This window comes from Montipora capricornis, chromosome 1 (genome assembly GCF_036669925.1).
Source record: "Montipora capricornis isolate CH-2021 chromosome 1, ASM3666992v2, whole genome shotgun sequence".
Lineage (NCBI taxonomy): Eukaryota > Metazoa > Cnidaria > Anthozoa > Scleractinia > Acroporidae > Montipora > Montipora capricornis.
In genome coordinates this window covers 24,135,689-24,159,525 of record NC_090883.1, presented here as the reverse complement: position 1 = coordinate 24,159,525, position 23,837 = coordinate 24,135,689, and the positions used below count along the sequence as shown (strand labels likewise).

The 23,837-nt window shown below is 39.7% G+C and overlaps 2 protein-coding genes across 2 annotated transcripts; both read right to left on the bottom strand.

Annotated features, from left to right (window-relative positions):
* Window positions 1-550: 550 nt before the first annotated feature.
* LOC138060757 (uncharacterized) lies at window positions 551-19,182 on the bottom strand. Its single transcript, XM_068906613.1, has 7 exons — window positions 19,085-19,182; window positions 15,398-15,562; window positions 12,366-12,396; window positions 8,114-8,203; window positions 6,514-6,624; window positions 5,553-5,637; window positions 551-1,672 (listed from the first exon to the last, which is right to left on the bottom strand). Exons 1-7 carry the CDS (start codon window positions 19,180-19,182, stop codon window positions 1,521-1,523), a joined length of 732 nt encoding a protein of 243 aa, XP_068762714.1. The 3' UTR covers window positions 551-1,520.
* LOC138029327 (uncharacterized) lies at window positions 18,573-22,500 on the bottom strand. The gene has a single exon (XM_068877098.1). The coding sequence runs from the start codon at window positions 22,372-22,374 to the stop codon at window positions 20,713-20,715; it is 1,662 nt and encodes a 553-aa protein (XP_068733199.1). The 5' UTR covers window positions 22,375-22,500; the 3' UTR covers window positions 18,573-20,712.
* Between the last annotated feature and the right edge of the window lie 1,337 nt (window positions 22,501-23,837).

The following is a 23,837-nucleotide window of genomic DNA, read 5'->3' as shown; positions in this document are numbered from 1 at the left end:
GATATGAGACTGGAACCTCGTTCCCAGGGTCCCTCTTCTCTGCCTCCATTGTCGTTGTTGTTGTTGCGACAATGGAGGCAGAGAAGAGAGACCCTGGGAACCAGGTTGATGAGACTGGTTGCAGCCAACGTGCGCTCATGGAAAAATTGTTAAATATTGTTAAAAGCAGGATTGCTGCAGTGTTGAGGGTGCTTGCCTTGCACCAAATGGCCAGAGTTGGACTCCTGGACTAAACATCACGAGGGTTGACTGTGTTCGTTCTACTCTACTGCGAGAAGTTTTTCTCTAGGTTCTAGCCTGCATAGCTGGCGGTATTGTTGATGCAAGAGGCATAAGCCGCGCAGAGAATGCCAAAGGGCAGGGCCCCTCCCCATTCTCCGCGCGGCTTTGCCGATGGTTAATTTGCCTGTCGCCAACAATTTTGCAAGCTACACGTGGCTTTCCTCTCTAATCAAAATTATTTTCTTTAATTTCTTATGATTTGATTTATTTATATCATCCTCAATTTTTAAAGCACTCGTGCTTAGCTAAATAAGACTTGAGACTTGAATAAGGTGATAAGTGTAGTTTGTTTTATTGGATTAGGCTTTGCTGGTCCTGCATTCAACTTCATCATTCTTGAAACATTTCCTGAGTACAATTATATTAATTTTAATCCTTTAATACACTTTCCATTTTTCCTGGTAAAAATCCAAGACAAGACCCTGCAGGATCTTGTAAGTTTCGTTAGAATTATTAGGGAGCTTAAGCACAAGCGTTTTTGAGGCGTGGACGGCAACCGGAAGTAAGCTGTTTTCCCTTTCAAATGGTCTTCAGACAACCACATTTACATTACTAAGTATCTTTTCTCCATTAGAGATGATTAGTATAAAAATCTGGGAGACACCACTGTCCTGGAACGTGAAATGTTTTCTTCCGGTTGCCGTCCGCATCTCAAAAACGCGTGTGCTTAAGCTCCCTATTGTAGAGGATCTGAAACCCGTTCAACCCAGAAGCGGTCCCCGCTGACAAGTAAAATGGTTTGGCATTAATGACATCTAGAATCTCATTTAACCAATTTCCTCTAAGACTGTCACTTACATGTATAGATTTCAATCTAAATTATGCCACATGATTTTACTCAACAATGGGGGACAGTTCAGGGGTAAAATGGTTAAAGAGATGAAAAATCTATCAGTGTCACTTTTCGGAAAAAATGGGGTTAAAGAAGAAAGGTTTTTCACTGCCATGCGAGCTACTAGAAATAGTTTTGCAGCACACTCTGTATTCTCAATCTAATGAGCACATTTTATCACTTCGTCTTTAATACAGCTTTTTTAAATAATCCAAAAATACCCTATTATCATAGCGAAGAGGCAAATATCTTTAACCCATTCACACTTCAGCTGACACCTCAAATGCCCTAGGATGCTCCCATTGAGGAGTAAAATCGTCTGGCATTAGACACAGTAAACGCTATTAAGTGTCACTATCAGAGGTCAAATAACGTTTCTTTTGCTTTGTTTCTACTTTTTCATTTGTCACCTCTTCTCATGCTCTTTAATCACATTTTGTTCCATAAAACGAAGGGCACGAGGAACTAAATACTTCACAGTCAAACAGATTATAACTACAACAAGAAATGCCAATCTCCACACATGGCATGGAACACCTAATAAAAGCTCTTCCAGAACTGAAAATAAGAAAAAAACCCAAAACACTTGAATCAAAATGAGCCAGTTAAAGACAGACGTTTCAACACAAAAAAAAAAAGCTAAAAATTCATCAAAGCCTGCAGTGCAAATGTGAGTTGACTTGCTAGTTCCTTGAACCATTGAGTTGGATCAAAAAAATGAATTGCTTTCAGCTTCAAAAGCCTTTAGGGTGTCCAGCTGCTGTACATGTATGTCTTTGAATGCACTGGACATCATTTAGACTTAAAACACTGTCCAAATAAAACTCGTTTTTTTCTTTCGTTTAAAGTGGATGGAAATGAGATGAAGTAGGAGAGGCAGTAACATTCGGGGTTTTTGCCTCCTCTTAATAAAATATTATCAAGAGAGTGACTAATAGTTTTGGGAAGAAGTGCTGTAAAGTAAAATTAATAGCTATAGGAGTAACTGAGAAATGCTGTGCAAAGAAACCCGTACGAAAATTTGTGGCCTGAATGAGCGCGGTTCGGGCCGGATTCGGGCCATAAAGCTGTTTTTAAGGCAAGAACTGAGCGAGACAAAGCGAGACAACCATTTTGTCGCGCTTGTGCGACTGAGCCAGACATTAGTTTGGTTCGATTATCGCCGATAGTGTGGCGTGAGTGAGCGAGAAACAGTGAAACCCCAGTTTATTCATTTACGCCGCAGTAACGAGACATTTGTCACGCTGTATTATCGGCGAAACTCAGGCTGCTCACTTGTTATTCGATACATAAGTGCTTCCTACTTGTTATTCGATAAGAAAAGATTAGTAGAAATAGATCAGGGAGTACTCAAAAATGCAAATCAGTTACTTAACTCTGGCTGTCGTTCTAGTGTATTATATTATTTGCTGCATTTCTGTACGTGTAGTCCGTCCCCGGGTAAAAAGTGAGCAAACCATTTTTTACCGCTCTGAATTTTGAGCTAAAATATGTATATGGCTGGATATTTTTTCCAAGTGATACATTTAGCGTGATACCCACCCGCATCCGGAGAGGTAAGTTCAAATAGCTTAGCACGTTCAGGAGAAGCAATCTACATGTACATGTAGCTACCTCAAGACAGCATTATCCTGCTTGCCCAAAACGGAGGATAATTTTTTAATGATAGGAATTGCTTGTCGCTGGATGGAAAACCTTTAATAGGGAAGAGCAATGTTTGAGTTTTGGCTATCGATAATTAAATATTTGTAACCGCTTTTGGCGCGCGTTTCAGTTTAACGTAACTGTGCATTTCACCAAACATCTGAATCTCTACACAGATGCAGAGCTTTTTCTTCCCATTTAGGACAGTAATCAACCACATCAAAACGGTATTTATTTGCTCTAATTAACATTGCTGGAAACAATTTTGTCTTTTATGAAATAGATTTTAAACAATGTATGAAGATTTAAAATAAATGAGAAACTAGAAACGACCTCGCTATCTGATCACAGTGGAAACCTGGCTACTAACATGACTAACTTATTATGGACACTTTGAATGACTTCAGTCGCATTTCGTTCTATGCTAAAAGCTGGTACATTCTTTTTATTTAAGTTACCTTAAACTGAAACATGTTTCTGTCTTACATGACTGTCCACGCAATGATGACAAGGGTCATGTTTACTGCAGTTGGTCTCGGTCGAGGATCGTTCGCTTACTTATTGGCACGGAAACTAAAGATAGTATCTTTCGAATAAGGATAAACTCAGTCTGTTAACCCTTTGGTTGTAACCACTAAAAATGTGATACAAGAATTATTTTGTCGATACACATTTGTTATTTTGCTTCCAGTATCAAAACAAGTCCACACTGTCGCCGTAAGTCACGCAAACAAAAAACAGTGGTACTGTCTATTGGGGTGGGGGGAGTGGCAGGCAGGGGATTTTCTAGTTTATAATTTATAATGGCACTATTAAAGTAGGCATAGTTTCAATTATGGCCTATTTTGTTTCTGTTTATACTGATTTCAATGTTTCTTATAAATAATGCGTCAAAGTACCAGGATAGCGCGATGTACCCTCGCCCCATGACAGATGATACTTCATATCCTCATTGTAATAAGCTGAGAAATACGGAGAAACTTACAGAAAATCACTTATGTCTTACATGTAAAACTATTCAGTCCCCTATCAGGCATCATAATAAAATTGACCATCTACGGGCATCCGTTTACTGTTTGCGTGACTTGCGGCTAAATTCTGGACTTGTTTTTGAAACTGGAAGATGTGTGCTGACAGAAGAATGCGTGTATCACATTTTTAGTGGTTACAGCCAAAACATGGACTCTTGCTATAACCAAAGGGTTAACAGACAGAGTTTCTCGTTCTCCGAAAGACCCTATCTTTAGTTTCCGTGCCAATAAATGCCACTTTTTTTTCTGTCGCGCAAGGTCGCACAACATTCAAGCTTCTCATGGCGTTGTGTCTGTTTAAACTTAATCGTGTGAGGAAACAACATACAGCGCCCAAATCTTTGAGTAGCGGTAAGTTTTCCCGGGTTTCTTTGCCGTAATTACCGCTATTAACAAAGGGTCTTAGTTTTGTAGTTTTCGTATTACGAAAGCTAAGACCAGGTCTTAGGTCTTAGTTTTCGTAACACCCGAAATTATAAGCCATAAACTAACGTCACGCCCATAAAAATGTATTGTTCATTAGCGTGATTTTTGTTTTTTTATGGACCTGAATCTCGCCCGTTTCTCGCTCAGAATATCGTCCAAATGTCAGAGTAGTACAAATGTCCCGCTCCATTCTCGCTCATTTATCGTTCAATTTTTATCGCTCCTGTCAGCCTGATTATCGTCAGGCTCTGTATCGCTCATCAGCGAGACTTTTTATGGCCCGAATCTCGCCCGCATCTCGCCCAGAATTTTCGTACGGGAAGTTACCTTTCTCTCAAAAAATGTTAACTGGGCAACTATATACCAGTAACTAATGAAAACAGGTGGGTTCCACCATCTCCAAGAAGATTCCTTTAAGCATTTATCAGTTTATGATGTTTGAGTCTAATTGGACAAGAATGTTGTGGATATGCAGGCTTTTCAAAGTGGGTGTGCACCTCTCAAATAAATACAGTATTAAATAAATCCAAAAGTGTTGTCTGTATTTGGATGTGATGTAGTTAAATTAACAAACAAATTGTTCTGCACACTAGAGTACTAATAATGGGACACTAAAGAAATTTATATTAAAACTTGAGTCAAAATGATTTTTTTTAGGACAGGAAACGTCTAGTTTTCTATATTTTGGGGGCGTTTTTAATAAAACAATTATTCCACTTGCGCTTGTTGGATATGATAGGATTATAGCCAACTCGGCGCTACGCGTCTCGTTGGCTATCTATCATCTCATATCCAATGCGCGCTCATGGAATAATTGCTAATTATCCCACATGTCATTCTGAGCCCTGAGATTCAAGTCTTAACACACTGATTGACTGTGAGCATTCTTATGGCATGCACTTTTTCTCATTGACACAGTGTGGTGTGCATAAGTGTAAACTCTTTTAAAGGCATTTTGACATTATTTTTGCTTTGCAGCTCAACAGGTCAATCATTCACAGTGAAATCGTATATTTGTTATGCAAATTTGTGACTATAAGATCTAGTAAGTCTACTAGGTAATTGCACAACTTGTTTTAGGTTAAAACAAGATGAAGATGAAGGATGAAAGAGTTTAGTTGCAAGGAAGGATGAAAGATTTTAGTTGCAAGGAGTGTTCATTGGACTGCATATCCTAATGATGCACAAAATAATGTAATTTTCTTTAGTACATGATAATTAAATCAGATAACAGATGCAGTGTCTTGTATACTTGTATTGCTTTCTCACAGTCTATTTAAGTAGAAAATTTCACAGCAGGGTGATTAGATGGCAATGCGCAAAACTAACTTTCTTACCAATGTTGTAAATTACAGGCTCAGCAATGCTTGCAGGTTCCATTGGTACCCCAGTCCTAATAGCTGTCACATTAGCAAACTGCTCCTAAATAACCATCATTAAAGAGGACAACTTTGAGTAAATTTTCAACCCTTTGTTCCCCTAAAGGCTTCCCCTCTGTCAACAAAAGAATCGGATTAGACCACAGGCAGCCCAAACTCATAATTTGGATGCTCAGTTCATGTAATAGACCCTTCTCAGTCCATAAATTATGGCGGCAACAGAATTTGAACGAGTTAAAATTGAACTGAATGAAAAAATGATACCAGAAATAGAAAGAGCACCTTTACTTAATTAGTAACCCTGTAAAGCTTCAGTGTATTACGTGTTATATCAGCTGAGAAAATGTAAGTTGAAATTTGACAAATTTACAGAATGTTTGTATGACTGGGGGTATACACCATACACCCAATCAAACAATCGTCTGTAAATTTTTCATTTTTCAACTGACATTTTCTCAGCTGATATTACAAGCAACTTCCAAAAAAAAAAAGGAAACCTAATCCATGTAACTAAGGGCTTAACCATGGTGCTCTCAAATCAAGACAACTGAGATGCAAGGTACATGTAAGAGTTACTTTTTCCCTGAATTAAAGGGGATACCTTGTTCACACTTTTTTTAGCTGAAGATAAAAAGAGAAACTAGTATTATGAACGAATGTGATTTGTAGTGCCAAAATGGTTAACAAAGACAATGTCCTCAAATTAATACTGCTATGAATATAATTACCGGGTATGTTTGCATAGAAAACCAAGTACCTTGAAAGCCAAAAATATCTGTTTTTTCCCCTGAACACATAAAGTGAGACAAAAATAATTATCATAATTGTTTACACTCATGGAGAGATATAATGAGCATTCCCGTAAAGTTCCTTTCTCCTACCCCAGGGACACATGCATTGATTCAAAAGACAAACATACCGTGACTGCCAAGGGATTTTCAAACACCATTTTATCAACGTTAAGGAGCTGTCGTGTTAACCTCCCCAATGCATCTTTTGAAATCAGGTGAATGTTAAAGTCTGTTGGTGTCTTGGGAAAAAATATAGGTAAATTATAATATTAATACTGTACTTTTCCTGTTGAAAACACTGACTCCCAGTCCATGGACTACCCTAATGGACTACCCCGGCCATTGACCCCTTGACTTTTTCAAGTGTCGCTGAGTACTATTGGTCATAAGCAGCATCACAATTAGTGTTAAGCCTAAACACCCATTTTAAACAGTATTACATCAAAGCACCCATTTTTAAAAAGTTAGCAGCAGATAATTGTTGTCATGGCTGATTACTTCATGTAAGTGAAGTTATTAGACCAGTCCGCTTCCTGAATTTAGTCACATGTGGCCGTGCAGATGAAAATTAAACAACTAAGGTACAGGCAAGTACCGGTATATAATCAATTCAGTTCTTTCAACAGTACTCATTTTAAGTAGTAAAATATAGTCTGTTTCAGGGTAGTCGATCCTGATGGGCTGGGGGTCAGTGTTTTCAAGTCTCCCCTAAAGAGGGTTCAATTTCCAATGAAACAGCAAAACATCAAGGTGCATGTGTCTAGCACATGCCAAATTCTGCAAGTGTCACCTTTATGGGACCCAATATAAAGATCAACCTATCAGGCCCAAGGAATTTTGTCATGCTTTTTAAGCAAGAAGGAACTACTATTTTCAAGACTGGCCTTTGTTAAATTAGAGAGAGACGCATGAAATAAAGTATGCCAACTTTAAGATTTCTTCCCTTTAAATCACCATTAAAAGGTCAATAGCTATGGAGCAATAATAATAATAATAATAATAATAATAATAACAATAATAATAATAATATTTAATACTTATATTGCGCTTTTTCTATAAAAATACTCAAAAGTGCATTACAATAAATTATTATTATTAAACTAAATTTAAAGTCACTCAGTAAAATTATTACAATGGTGCCGCAAACATAAAAACATAGGATGGGCAGCAATCTTCTCAGGGGAAGGAGGTCTAATCATTGCAATGGAGTCACTTCACCTCCAGGAACCCATCATCACAACAATGAATATCAGTGTGTAGAATATTACCACTTGCCCAAAATGTGAAAAGAAAGGAATGGAAACCAAGCATGCAAGCAAGGAAATAATTATTATTATTATTATTATTATTATTATTATTATTATTATTGATGATAATGAAAAATACTAAAACTTACTAAAAATTTTACGTAACCAAAACGTTTTCGACCATACACTCATCATCAGTGGTACGTGGTGGAAATCTACATACAACTTGGTTTTGTTCGATTAAGTTATTCCCAAGGGGAACAGTTGTATTTAGATTTCCACCATGTACCACTGATGATGACTGTATGGTGACCAAAAAACACTTTGGTTACTTAAAATTATTTTTAGTAAGCTTTAGCTTTTTTATAATCATTTTTAAAAACCATTATTGTCAAGGCTTATAGAAGCAACCCTGCCTCATGAAATGTGATAAAGGTATATCTTGGGGGCGGCACAATAAAAAAATGCTAAGATATCTCACAGTGGAAGCATATGATACTCGTAATTCATAACTTCTTCCTGGTGTCAACTGCACTAAGTGGTAGATTGCTGTCTCTTCGTGATGGAGAACCTGGTATGAGTAAAAAAGGTAAGGTAGGAACTTCTCGAAAAAAAAAAAAAACTGCAAAGAGATGTGATACTAATAACAATCATCATCATCCTAGCTTGTCATCACCAGCATGAAATCTGCATACACTAGAGGACACGAGCAAAATATGATTTTGGGAAATTTTACCCAGTTTTTCAATAAACTTAAAATAAAAGCAGTTTTCAGTTATGTGTTAAAAATAATCTTGTGACTGGGAATCTATGATAAGTGGCACAATTGGCAGAGACTATTTATGCTTTCAAAAGCCAAAGAAGAAACTTAGACCTGACAGACCTTGAACTTAAAAGATACAAAGATTTTTATTGATGTAACAGTAATAATGGATTGCTGGAATTTTACGCTTGCATAATTATAATACCCATAAGATATAAAAATGGGAAAAGGGCAGCATCAATCAGTAGGGGCATAGAGGTGTAGTGGTTTCACACCCAAGACTCCAAGATTGCAGGCTTGAGGACTAGCTCTGTTGCCATGGCTATGTTGTATCCACTGTCCTTGCAATTCTGGTTCCGTTTTCTCAATCACAGTGATGGGTTTTATCATGGCATGTTGGATGTCAAGTGTTTGTCAGTTTGGATCTTGCAATTCCATGTAATATTGACATCAACATAGCTTCAAAATACCTTTCGATTTTGTGCTCACACCATTTCTCTGCTACAGCCATTACCGGTATTTTCAGTTGATATTTTATACACAGATTCCAGTGTAACAGTGATGCCACCTACCACCTAAGGGACAAGCGATTCTGGCACTTATCTGGACAATCTAAGTAAATGTATCTTATAGACACCTGAAACATTCAGGTGGCTCCAACAGGATTGGAACCTAGAGCATATTTTAACCGTTTGACCTCAGCTACATGTACGACAGGGATCTGGCACTAGTGGGCGGGTGTTTGTTATGTGTTAGTCATTTCGCTTTCTTGTCATTCTGTGTGCATGACTGACACAAGTTAGACTGTGTTAAGACCAATTGTAAGAATAAGAAAACGGCATAAAAAAACGGCAGGTAAAGACACAAGTCAAATTTTCTTGTATGCAAAGAACAAAAACAGGTTGGCTGCAGCTGCCATCTTGTCCTCGTAACCCTTTGAGGCTGCTATGTGCTAGTTCCTAAAAGAGTGGGGTGTACACCACCGCCTCTCATCTGTCACCTTCCGACTCTCAAACTGCCAAGCAGAAATCGGCATGAAAACCGTCAAGCACCTCATCTTCAATAACACTGACCTGAATGGCAGCCTTGACACAGACTCCCTACAGCGTGCCATACTCCAGTATCGCAACACTTCTGACCCCAACACGAAGCTGTCCCCTGCACAGTGCGTATTTGGGAGACCAATCAAGGACTTCAAACCCATCTTGCATTGCCGCTACAAACCGCATCCTACCTGGAGTGACACCCTTGCCAACAGGGAGGAAACCTTAAGAAACAGGCATACATTGTATGAAAGCCGCTGAGAGACGGACGCAGCATAACAAAAGGCTCCCACCCCTAGTAGCTGGTGACAATGTCCACATCCAAAATCAGACTTGCCACACCCCACCAAATGGAATAAAACTGGAATGGTCATAAGTTTGAAGTACGCCAGTATGTGGTGCAGGTCGATGGCTCTGGCCAACTCAACACTGGCAACTGTTAGTTCCTACGGAAATACATCCCTGTGCACGCCCTGCCACCTTGACACATCATCGATGACAATCTTCGGCACATTGCCAGGCTGCCATTCCAACACCCCATGGCCCTTAAACACCTGAACCCGCCTCTCCGCCAACCCCAACTCCATCCTCTGGGCAGCCACCTGCGACCCCTTCCCTGACACCGAGCCCAGCACTAGTGACAGCAGGCCTACTTGCACCTGGACCACCTAACTCCAGTCCTGAACATGGCAGCACTCCATCACCTCTGACCCTGACCATTCAACCATCTGCTGATGCTAACCCAACACCTGCTAGTGCAGCTACACCTTCTGTAACCCCCACTATACCTGAGGACTTCCCAAGGAAAAAAGCCTCCCCTAGCTTTTTGACGGCTACTGGATCATAACAACAATGGCTTGCTGGAACTATGAACAATGCCAATTTATGGACACACAGTGACAGCCTCAACAGTCGCCAATATAAGACCCTCATGGACTCTTGCTGTGTTTTGCTTTTCTTTGACTCTTTCAGTCTTTACTGCCCCCATCTGCATGTTGCCAGAGTATTAAACGACGACTAAAGACTTGGGGAGAGATAGAGAATAATCCATTTGACCTCAGCTAAGATAGGGACCTGGCGCTAATCACCCCATGTTTGTTATGTGTTACTCATTTCGCTTTCTTGTCATTCTATGTGCATCCGACACGAGTCATCTGTGTAAAGACATATTAAACCAATGTCCTTGCAAAATGGATGGACTCCTATTTACAGGCCTTCTGATATTACGCGATGGTGCGATTTCGCACAATCGACCTCAAATCGCATCCGATCGCACAATTCACGAAAAATCGCATAATGCACAAAAGGACGCACAAAATTCATAAACTGAAACATAAATCAAGACGTTTCTTAGAAATTCCTGCATAAATACGCCATTTTTAAGATGATTTATCTCGGAAAAAGGCTAAAAAACCTATGTCACCTTCGATTTCGTAAACATTCAAGGCTTTATTTTTCATGTCGGGGACCTGGTACGAGTCTCCTTCTATTGGTGCAACACAAACACGCACTTATATACACACCACTGAAATGACACAGTTGCCTTCTCTTATAGATGAGAAAAATAAGCGAAGTTGTAAGTTTTTCGGCAAAATGTAGTTTCTTTCGTTGAAAACTGATAAAAACTTACTCATGGATAAGTTTGTTGTGAAAACGCTCGCTTTTTCTTCGACGAAGAAGGAAGTTCCCACATTCCACCCAATCTGACAGCTCACGATCGAGCAAGAAAGTACCTCACAGGTACTCTCCACGTGGACGACGGACTGATGTTTTTCTTGTCGTGCTATATTAGGGCCTTTTATACGAGAGAAAATAAGCCGCGGCTTACTCTGGCCACTGTCTACAAAATACGGAAAAGGAACTATTTATACGAATATATACCCAGGTCAATGTAAGCCGCGGCTTGAAAAAGACGTGAACGTAGATTTTGTACCATTTATACGGGGTGAACATTCGAGTCTTCTGTAAGCCGCGACCAGAGAAAGCCGCGGCTTATTTTCTCTCGTATAAATGGGGGTATGGCCCTATTGTGATTGACCATCTTCGGAAGTTCGTGGTTGACGAGCACCTTGATCATTCATTTGGCATGTTAGCTGTGTCCTTTCAACTTTTAACGTAGTGCATCGGTAGTGCAGAAGACTTCATTTTTTCTATTTATCTCAACTAATGTCGATCGAGATACATAATTACTGTTCCTTTGTGTTCAAAATGTCTTTAGGGCAGCAAAAAAGTGTTTTTCTTAACCTGAAACCTTCTAAAACAAGCTCAAAATTGCTGAGAAAAAAATCGCATAATTTACATTATTTATCGCATAATTGGCCTTTCTAATCGCACAATCTGCCCTGAAAAAATCGCATAATTTGCATTTTTTAATCGCACCCTGTCAGAAGGCCTGTATTTAGAACCGATGACATATGTGATGCCGGTGCAATAATTATTGCTCTACCAACTGAGCTATATAGCCACTCAGTTGGGAGCAGGTCAATTTGTTAGGCTCATGTGTTCCCATGAAAGGACTTGAAACGAAACAAAAACTTGTTACATCTATAACCCGCACTTCAAATTATGTACATCACAGTTCAAAGGTTTTGCAAAACTCAATGAAAAATGCAGCTTTTGCTACTGTTGTGGGATGAACTTCTTTGTTATTAAATAAGTGAATACCATTAGATAATAAAATTATATATCTTAACCAAAATCATACGAGTTTTTACCACTACACATAAATTATATACATGTATCATTGTAAATAGCATTAAAAGGAGTTGTTGTAATAAAGCAATATTGTTGGCACAATGATTGTGTTCGCTACATCCTGCATAGTCATTAACACTGAACTCCAGATGAGTACACAACAAAAACCACTCTTGAAAAGGAATTGCATTTAACTGTCCATCTATAAAAGTTTGGCAACAAGACTGACTTACCTGGTTTAATAAGGCTTTCTCTGGCTTCAATCTGCATTAATTTAAAAAAAGCCGACAAAAGCATATACCGTAATTAAAACAATATTATTAATACTAATCAAAATAATAAGGATTTATTGAAGTCTCAATGATCAAGTGATATTAATTAAAGCCAACTAAATTGAAAGGTTGGTTTTTGGTAAGAGGGGGAAAACAGGAATACCCCTGGGGAAAAAGAGGTTGTACAATATGTGAACCAGCAAGCCATGCGAGTCAACATTCAAGAAATGCTAGCCAACATGCAAGCCATAGAAGTCAACATGCGAGCCACCCAGTTATTGAAAACTGACCATTTTAAAATGGATGCTTAGACTTAAATACTGTTTATCAGCGCTATTTGAAATGGGCGCTTACATTAAATGTGAGACTCGTGTGGCTCGCTGGCTAGCAGTGTCAAGAACGAGAGAAAAACATCTTATCCACTAATTTTGGAAAGTCTGCCTTTCAGTTTCTTGCATCAAAGATTTGGGAATCTGTTCCCTTACAATTCAAAGCCATGTCTTACTATACTTTTAGGGAAGAGTACAAAAGTTTTTCTCAAAAACCAAACTTAATTTCAGCTGGTAGGTACTCTTTTGTTATCACCTAAGCTGCCACACCTTCCTGGACCTATTTTGGTTTAATTTAATTGTAGTAATTGGATTTTTGGTTGCCATTTAATATTAATGTACACTGTAGGTAAGAAATTTAGGTAAAGAAGCCTGTGCAAGCAAGTTGGAATGGGTGGAGAAAAGTGTCAGGTGTGAAATGTGATAAAAGAGTATCAGCAAGAAAGAAGGGAGAGGTATAAAAGGCAGTGGTTAGACCAGCGATGTTGTATGGTTTAGAGACCTTGGCACTGGGTAAAAGACAGGAGGCAGATCTGAGGCCCTGCCAGGGAAGAGCGGAGTCCCTTGTCTAAATTTTAAAAGGTCTTGTGTCAGTGCTTTGTCAAGCTTACACGTTGTGGTCGGAAATTTAAAGAAAGGATGTTGTTTGTCGCAATTTCACTTAAGTGCTGTAGCTACTTTTTAGGCCATGTCGCTTGCCACAATTAATTTTATCCTGAGCCTCAGCCTTAGATCTTGAGCTGGAGGTAGCAGAAGTTTTCTTAATGGGAGTGACAAGGGTTGATAGGATCAGCAATGAGTAGGGCAATGGCATGACTATTCTGGGAGTGGGGGTAGGGGGTGAAGGGTACCATAGCTAAAACAACCCAGTCCTTTACAAAAATGCTAACCTTAGACTTAGTCATTATCTAAAGCATAGTGTTTAGGCCTAAGGCTTGGGTTGTTTCAGCTATGGTACCCTTCACCCCCAACCCCCCATCCCTTACCACTCACTTCAGGAATAGTCATGCCAGAAGGGCGGGGCTATTTTGCAGAACACCGAATGCCAAATGGTTAGCTTTCAATAATGGTAGTGCATTTCCTTCTCTATGGTTGCAAAACTTGGCAAATGATTAAAAGCGACCAGACCAAGCTTAATGTTTTCCTCCACAAGTGACTACGACCAATTCTGAAGATTTACTGGCCTATGAAAGTGACAAATGAAGATATAAGATTTAAGACGAATATGGAAGAGATCACTCAGCAGATAAAACGTAGATGCAGGAAACTGATTGGGCATGAGCTGAGGTAAAGTGTAATTGAGAACCCAAGGATAGCCTTAACATGGACCCCAGAAGGAAGACGTAGGAGAGGTAGGCTGAAGGAGACATGGCGAAGAACAGTAGAGAGAGAACAACGTGAACTTGGGTTCAAAGGTTGGGCAGAAGCCTGTAGTTATGTGAAAGACCGAGAAGCTTGGAGAGAGAGAACGCAAGGCCCCAATTCCCTCAGAGGGAAAAGCACAAGATGATGATGATGCAGTAATTAGTAAGCACCAATTTCTAAAATTGTTAACTTTTAGTTATTGTTGAGTATAATTGTACACTCAATACCGTCAAATACTGATTTTATATCGTTAGGCGTTTGGTATCCAGCATTCGGTGAAAGCATGTAGTGAAAGAGAACATAGGGTTAGATGGAGGCAGATGATTCACTGTAGTGACCCCTACAGGGAACAGCCGAAAGGAAAGAAGAAGAAGAATTTACCATGGCGGTGGTCAACTAGAATTTGGCCACCCCACACATCATACACGTATGAAATCAAATTTTATAAAATAATTAGCATAGTACGCACACTCTCATTGGTCAATAGCTGTGTTTAGAAGAGAGTATGGAAACACGGCCGTGACATCACAAGAATTTTGATTGATTGTGTTGTTAGATGCACGTTTTGATTGGCTGGTAGGAAATATGAGCGTGTATCAAGAATCAAGAATCTGTTTCAACCTAGAAGTAAAAAAACCACAAGCAGACAACCCTAAGAATGCAAGAGCGCATGACGTCACGTTATTTTGAGATAGTTGTAACAGCCGATTCAACTGATTGAGGAAATGTTCCATGAACACTTCAAATCGCGATGTTTCTCTTCGAAAATTCATTCTATGGACAGCCAGATAAATAAAGTTCACTCACCCATTATTTTCTGCGTTGTCCTGAGTGATTTGATAAGTTTTTGGGACGCTTCGATTTCACCTTCAGATCGTCGTCACATACAATATAAATAGACAAGGTGTGCAGGTTTTAAGACCGCTCACGGCCGAGTGCCTCCAGAATTTATCTAAATTTCTCCAACTTCCAAAGGTCGCTGGTCTCCCAGCCTTGGGCATGTAAAAGTCGATAATTTTGCTAGTATCGTGCCAAAAATCATCGCATTTACATGGCTCTGCAACCTCAAAATCCTGCTCGATTTTCAAGCTTCGCTCACGATTTTGCTATCACCATATGATCGCGAATTGATCAAAAATCAATTAACCAATCAAAAGCTCAGATTTCCCCAAGAAAGACAAAATTATTAATCTGTGCTTTTTGATTGACAACCTCGGAAACATCGGTGGAAGACGAGTACTCTCTGCCATCGTAAGGTTATATCTCTTTTAGTTAACGCTACGAATAATTTCCTGTTACCTTCTTAATGCAAGGATTCGTGCCACGAGAACAACGGCATTAAAAAAAAGTATACCGCAAACTTGTCCGCCATGTTGTTTTTGCTTTATAGATTGGTTATATATGTTACATATAGTGTACCCTACTCCTGAGATAAGATCCCAAAAAGGCCGGATGGTTAATAGGCTGCAGGGAGACGGGGAAAGTTGAAAAAATGGAACCTCTTCATATTGGCCATTGTTTCACTTCGATGTGTTCATTTGCATAATAATTGGCAAAAAAATTACAAAAAAACGCTAATAAAACATAAGGACTAAACCGCTCGCCAATCCGGTCAAAAAAGGTTTTTTTCTCAACGTGCGATAAGTTTAACCAGCGGTAAGCGTGATTTTCTCCAGTTTCCTCATCCACCCAGCACGGATTGAATAGCCCATTTCCGAGTTGCTGCATGCGTATTCTTATGCAAATCAAAACCATTTCCCTTACAATAGTTGAGCACCAAGACTCACTTCGAAACCGAGACAAACAGCAACTCGAAAATGGCCCATTGCTACAAGACCCTACAAATATTTTACGTTTCCCAGCGAAAGAATATAAAAATTAATAACTTCCAACCAGCTGAAGTTACTGCGGAACACCTTCGTTGGGTGCCCCTGGGATCTCGGTAGGCGGGCTGGAAATTCTACCATATGAACACTTCAGCCCGGTTACCGGGAAGAAAATAATACAATGCATTTTTGAAATAGAACGGACATTTCCGAGTTTTTACTTCTCCACTCTCCGATGATAATGCTCGGATTAGTTTCATTTTAGAGTTAATGTAAAGTCAAAAGAAAATTGAGGTTGCGCAAACAAAGAAAATCGAGAAATTCTTGCCAGGCTTGTTCGTTAGACTTTCAAGCCGTCGGTTCCTGTGCGGTGTAAGACGCACCAGTGAGATGAACAGAAACCAATTTCATCCCGGTTACCGAGCCAGCCCGGGATGGTGTCAAGAGGCCCTTAAGGCCGATACTGTGTGGAGCAGAAGCGATGCTAAATCTCTCCAATGCGGTTCCTTACATTGGTTACACGGGGGCGGATCCAGAATTTTTTTTAGGAGGAGGTGCACCAATAAGGAACGGCATAGCTGACTGGTGACGTTTTTTTCCCCAGAATATCAGTTGTATTAAAAAGCCGCAGCTCATCTCGGTGGAGAGTGGTTTCTCCGCCTTCTTTCTTAAATAGAGAGTTTATTGTGGTTCCCTGTGCCAAACTACATGGTGCTGTGGTTCTAGGCTCTGAATCATTCACGAATCGTATATATCGTGGCTGCTAGAGGCGCCCTTGCCGGGTAAAAAGGATTACGAACTAAGCACATTTCTCATTTCTCTTTCTAATATCTTGTTCTGAAACATAGATGCTTGTCCAGTTCTCTGAGAAATTGACAATGTTGGCCTAAATGTTTTCAAAAGCCTTTAATATTCGTTGTCTAAAATCTCCGTTTTCACAAACATACACTTCAGTTTTCGATCCTATTAGTGTGAAAGGGAGGTGACAACGGATTGAAAAAGTGGTATTATAGGCAAGGCCAAAATGTCTCTTGGCTCCATAAGGAGAAATCTAAATGAGGACCCAGAAAATGCCAAAAAAAAAAAAGAGCAAACTTATACCTTGCCTTAGGCTCTGTTCATATGGAGGTGGGATAACCCGGGGAGTTGGGGTAAACCAGTATATTGTGACACGAGCCGACCCCGAGTTGGCGGCTGGGTTACCCCACCTTCAAGCGTTTACATGGCAAATGCGACCCCAGCTGGGCGGGTTATCTCACATATCATGTAAACGCGAGGCTAAAAAAATAAGTGTTCATATGAACAGATAGGTTACCCCACTTCCATGTAAACGGGCCCTAAGTCAGACCACAGCTTGAATATGTATGTTGGGGATGAGACCCGCACATTCTGGCTAAAACAGATCATGAAACGACATTGAAGAGGGGCTTCTTTCGTTAAGTAATTGTAATAGGACTGAGTGGAGTCCAATTCGGTCTGTAATTACACGAGTGATAACAAAATCGGAAGAGCGCGCAGAGGGAGTCCGATTTAGTCGATTTGTTTACCACGAGTATGATTACAGACCGAATTGGACGACACCAAGTCCTCTTACAAATTAATCATAAAAATTACAATTTCCGAGAAAAGAAGAACCATGCAAGTTATGAAAGAAAGGGAAATTCGCATTAAAAGACTAAAAAAGGAGGCGTAAATTGTTTACTGCAATGTCGCTGTGAAAGAAAGAAAGAAAGAAAGCTCCAATTAAGGAGTCCGTGCAATGTTTCTATTGATTTAAACTACAACTTTGGGTGTGATTGGTTTATTTAAACTACAACTTTGAATGTGATTGGCTTATTGAACTGTCCGATAACAACTTGGCAAATGAATTCGTGGAAAATGGGAGTGTTTTTTTAAACCTTTAAACGATTTGGCCAACACCGCGGCGGGAAAACAAGAAAAATGACACGACTTACAATGGTGTTTAATTAAAGTGATCTCTGGTCAGTTAACAATACTAAAAAAGTTTCTTACACAGCAAATAAAAGCGGCAGTGTACCAGACAATAGACCATATTCGTATTCTCAGTATTGGACTGGAACTAGCTTGCAATGGAGGCTAATGCGGGGAAATGTATTAAAAAGTATTTACATTTGAAAATAATTCCCCGCATTAGCCTCCATTGCAAGCTAGTTCCAGTCCTTTACTGAGAATACGAATATGCATGGTCAATTACATCACAAGAAATTTATTGAAGTCAGTGCAAGAGCAGACAAATATAAACACAGTTTTCTAGCACGCCCAATTAATAGAGACTCGAACTTGTTACCGAACCAAATCAGTGAAAGCTTTGAAAAAGACTGTCAAGCGATGCATGACTGAATAACAACACTAATACCCAATTCACACCAACTAAACACGTTTAATTAAACCAGGTTTAACAAAATGAAAATGAGCAACGGAAGGCTGAAAGATTGAATTTTACGTAGGGTTCATGTAAGTTCTAATGTGTGTCTTCATTGTGTTGAATTTGGAGTCTACATTATTTCAGGTAGTAACTGCTATCAAGAAAACAATTTTAAACCATGTTCAACTAAACAGCTTTTAAACGTGTTTAAGCTTTGGTGTGAATGCGGTGTAAGCCTGGACATCGTTTCACACTTACATCTAGTTTTATATTTTAATACTTGCACTTGAAATTTTTACATCTGCAGTTATGGGCTATGCCCTTTGCAGATTTACACAATGAGAATTAAAATTCGAACCAGAGTCAGGGAGCAAGGTTGGTACATTGGTCATGAACCATCAGTGCCCCCCTTCTCTGCGATAATAAGTGAGCTCAGTAAAATTCGATGTCAACCTGATTCAAGGGTTTTTCTCCGGGTACTCCGTTTTTCCGGCCTCATCAAAAGCGACTCACAGTTAATTACACTGTACATCTGGCTGTTGTGCTGTACTCAGACATCAAACATAGTTTAGTGGCTGCAAGAGAGGTCTTATTTTTTGCTGTGTTCTAAGTCGCATTGCATGGATCTGAAATTTCTGATTGGGAAACAATACCCTCAGTGACAAAAGTATCTTTTTGTTTCATGCACACTTGGCAGGAAGACATATGAGGGCTTTAATACTAACAAGCGATTGTAACAATGTTGCTAAACTATTCTCAGTGAATAATATTTACCATGCACCACGACATCGGACATGTGGAACGACTTGTTTTAGTATAGCCCAGCCGTCCCTGTTATTTTCGCTGTCCGCCACTTGCGAGATCTCGTCCATAGCTGTTTAGCCTATATCGTGATAGGTAACATAAACAGCGAGGGACTTATTTTTTCTCTGGAATGTATTTCAGAATCTTTAAAGGTTGAAAGAAGTCTATATAATAATAATAATAATAATGATAATGATAATGATAATGATAATGATAATGATAATGATAATGATAATGATAATGATAATGATAATGATAATGATAATGATAATAATAAAGAGTATTTCTATAGCGCACAACTCCAATAAATTGTCCGTGGCGCTTTACAACAAATAAAACTAAATTATAAACAACCTACATTTACTGACATTCACTAATAAACATTTTAAAAAGATAAGTTTTCAAAGCGCTTTTAAAAATGTCAACAGAAGCACTCCTTCGTATTGCAAGAGGCAAAGAGTTCTAGGGGCACATACTGCAAACGATCGATCTCCATAAGTTCGCATTTTTGAAGATGGCTCTACAAGGTCGCCATTACTAACAGATCGCAAAGAATACGAGCTCCTACGATAACTTAAAAGATCAGACAAATACGACGGGTCTCATCATTAAGAGATTTATAAACTATAAGAAGAATCTTAAAAACAATACGATGCCTAATGGGAAGCCAATGCAGATCAATTTAAGTCAGAGTAACATGATCGAACTTCCTAGTCATACAAACTAGACGCGCAGCAGATTTCTGAACAGATTGTAATTTAGCAATAAGGAACTTAGAAAGTCCATTAAGTAGAGAGTTACAGTAGGTGACAAAAGCATGAACAACCATTTCAGTGGTTTCGCGGGTCAAATACTTTCTATAATTATCGAAATATTCCTAAGATGATGAAAAGAAGACTTGCAAACATCAGAAAAATGTGATTTAAAAGACATAGTATCATCGAAGACAACGCCAAGATTGGCAGCGGCTTTCACTGGAGCAACATCAACATCCCCAACACGGAGACAGGACAACGACGGACAGGAACAATAACTGGAATGAATAACCAATAATTCAGTCTTGTCTTGATTAAGTTTCAATTCATTGAAAACCATCCACCGGCAACTGTCATAATACAAGCCTCGAGCTGCAGCTTAGAGTCAAACAATCGATCAGCACCCTCAAAAGATAAAAATAGCTGTGAATCATCAGCGTAAAAGTGAAAGTTAAGATTATGACGGCGAATAATATCCGCAACAGGAGAAGTGTATAAAAGACAAAGTAACGGGCCTAAGACCGAGCCTTGAGGCACCCCAACTCCGAGATGACGTAACGTTGAGAAAGTGCCATTAATATCCACGAACTGAGTGCGATTGGTCAAATAAGAGGTAAACCAGTCAAGGACCGATCCACATAGTCCATAGCATGTAGATGAACGAGATAAGAGCAATTCATGATTCACGGTATCAAAAGCTGCGGACAGATCAAGCAAAACTAATATAACACCTTCCCCATTGTCGATAGATCGGAGAATGTCATTATGCACTCGAAGTAGTGCAGTCTCAGAACTATGGTACCTTTTATAAGCAGACTGGAAAGACTCAGTTTTTTACAGTTTTTAGGCCAAAAGAATTTTATTTCCACTTGGAACGGCAATACGTCCTTTTGTAGTGGCAGCAATTCCTGTTATGAAGGGACCTCCCTTTGATTTGAACTGGATGGCACGCACAAATTCTAAAGTATTCGAATACATGTAGACCAGCACACGATTTTCAGACTGCAATGAAGCAATCAAGAGTTTTTCACTGGCACGGTGAAATGCAACAGCATACCCAGCATCTGGTGAAGGCAGCCGAACTGAAACCCGAAAAAGATGTTGTCCTTGTGCATCGAAGATCCGAACGAAAGAAAAATCTTCGTCCGCATCTAACACCAACAAGGTCCCATCATAAGTTGCCGCGATGTCTTGTGCATTATACAAAATTTCCTTCCCGAACCTATGAAAAAATTCACCATCTCTCTGATATACTTCCACCAAATCATTGCACATATCAGTAAAGGTTCCTCCAGCCACGAGAACCTGATTGAAATCATCAACCGTTAGAGAGCTCCCGCGGAATCCTTCAGTCAGAGGAAACTTGCATGTTAGATGACCATATTTTTCAAAGACAAAGACCTTACTTGATAAGGCTTCACCACTCTGGTCTCGTATCAGGGATAGAATGAAAACATTGTCTTCTTGGTCACAGGTTACATTCCATATCTCGTGCTCTCTCAGTTCAGTTTTGTGTTCGTGGTCAAAAGGATCAAGGCAACTGAGAAATACACCAGTTTCGTCGAATACTTTAATATTACGATCCACCCTATCGCCTACAACAATTTGTCCCTTGGAATTTGAAGCAATGCAAAATGCAAATTTCAGATTGTGTTCTTCTTCCTCTTCGTTCTGGCCAAACCACGATGTCTCACAGCAGTGCTTCAAAGAGCGGTCGTGCAGAGGATCAATACTCTGTCCTCCAACATTAAGGCAGGGCCAGGTCAGAAGCGCTCCACCACCGCAGACTTGAGTGACATCACATATAACAATATGCAGTTCAAGCACATCCCGCCGAATGTCTGCGTTGCCTTTAGCAAAAGATCTTTGAATAACGTCCGTGGAATGAAGATCTTCCAAACAAGACTTCAAAGCTGGCAATGCATCGGCGGGATGATCAATTTTCGCTAATATCGTGGCCGCAACTCGATACCGCATGGCCAGAGCACGTTGGGTCGCACTCAGAGCTTCATTGCAAAAAGCTTCCGTTGCCCTTTTGCGAGCACAATCGAATCTTTCTTTGGCGTCACACAGAGCTCTTGAAGCTGAATTGTGCAGACTTTTGAGATCCTTGGCCATATTTAGAACCTCTATCCAAGCTATGCTGGGCGCGGAAAGGAAATCGTTTCCTGGGGGGTGCCCCGGACTAAAAGCTAATATTTCGCTCTCCTTGCTTGGGTTTACTTCCTTAAACACTTTGCATATGTACGAATAGCCTTCATTGAAGGCACAGATACTCGTACGGAGATCTTTAGTAACCACTCGGTCTAGTTGAAGTTTGACACTGTGGTCGACTGTGGGCTTCACTGCTTTGGCATCTCCTTGAACATCCGTTCGAATAGTTTGAGCTGCGGTCGACGGGGTTTTTTGATTGGTGTTCGTTGCTGAGCGAGCCGCTGCCGAAATACCCTCCTTCACCAAGCCACTAACAGCTGCTTGCAAAGCTACCTTTCCAAGATGATGCATGGCGAATACAGCACTTCCTTTAACTCGCTGATACCGCCGTAATCAGATGAGCAACAACGAAAGTGAAACTTAACTTACGTTTCCCCTAAATATCATGCCATTGTCACGCGACACGTTTAATTAAAGCCCGTCAACAGTTCATATGTCCCTCTACCCAATAAGGAAATTCAGTTTTCGAAATTTTCCGGGAATTGTCTCTCCCCTCCCTCCTCCCCAAATAATTTTAAAAAATTCTGTAAAACTTAGAAATAGATAATATCGAAAACTGATCGGCTGCATTCCATCGCAGATCGAACCTTCTGGGTCATGAACTTCTGGGCAAATATTTTGAAAAGGTGTGATCAATGATCATTCTCCTTGTGGAACGGGCAACGAACTCCTTTTGGGTAATCAGTCCGTGACATTTCTATCAAGGAAGAATATTTTTTTTGGAGGCCATACTGTTTAGCACAGAAAGCAATTCCTTGACCTAACGGAAAACGGTTTATCACTAAGAATGACTACCTCGATACAAACTATACTAGAATTAGCACAATTCAGTCAAGGAAACTGGAGAAACGGCCAAAAAAACCATGTAACACTGACCTGAAAATCTCCATGAAAAGCTTGCTCCATTACCCACCTACCTTTCTGAGCACCTAATTCTAAGATGATGAAAGGTTTCTCAGAAACTCTTCCCACCAAAATAAAGCCTACCAAATGCCCAGCAAGTTCAAAAAAAAAATGAGGCAAAGAAAGCGAAAAGAGAGGGAAGGAGAGAAAGCGAAAAGTGAAAGTCGAAAGTGTTGTGCTACTTTTAAACCCAAAAACTGTCGAAATTTTGTTTTCTGCGCATGCCTGAACTTTGCAAGCGCTTATTTTGCACCTGGCTGAAAAGGCCGTGGAGTGTACAACCTGGAAACGGTTTTGTAGCCTAAAAGGGAGATTTAGCTCTTAAACAGCACGACAGTGACCAAAAAACCCCTCAACTAGCTTCAAAATGTGTTTTTCGGCCAAATCTCTAGTAGCCAAAGGGTTAAATTAAGAAAGTAACAAGATTTTTTGCTGAAAAATCCACTTTGCAGCCTAAAACGACCAAATCTGCCTATTGTATGTAAAATCAGGTGAAAAATTGGGTAAAACTCTATTTTTAGGTTTTTTGCTTAAAAAGAGAAGCCTACTGCCTAAATAGGAAAATACCACAAATTAAGCCAAAACGAAAAAATTTCTAAATTCAAAGCTAGAGATCTTTCCATCGTCATCTCAATTTCGTACTAACCCAACTGGGGAAATGTCAACAATGACAGGATATCGATGCTATATCACAACGAGATCGACTCGTCTTTCTTCCAGGCCCGGTTAGAGCGGTTTTCAAATGAGTGTCGTAAAACCAAGACCAAAGTAATTACTTTGGCCAATCAAAAAGGGCGGAGACAATCCAGAAAACCAATCAAAACTCGAAGTAATCACACGTAGCCGACACA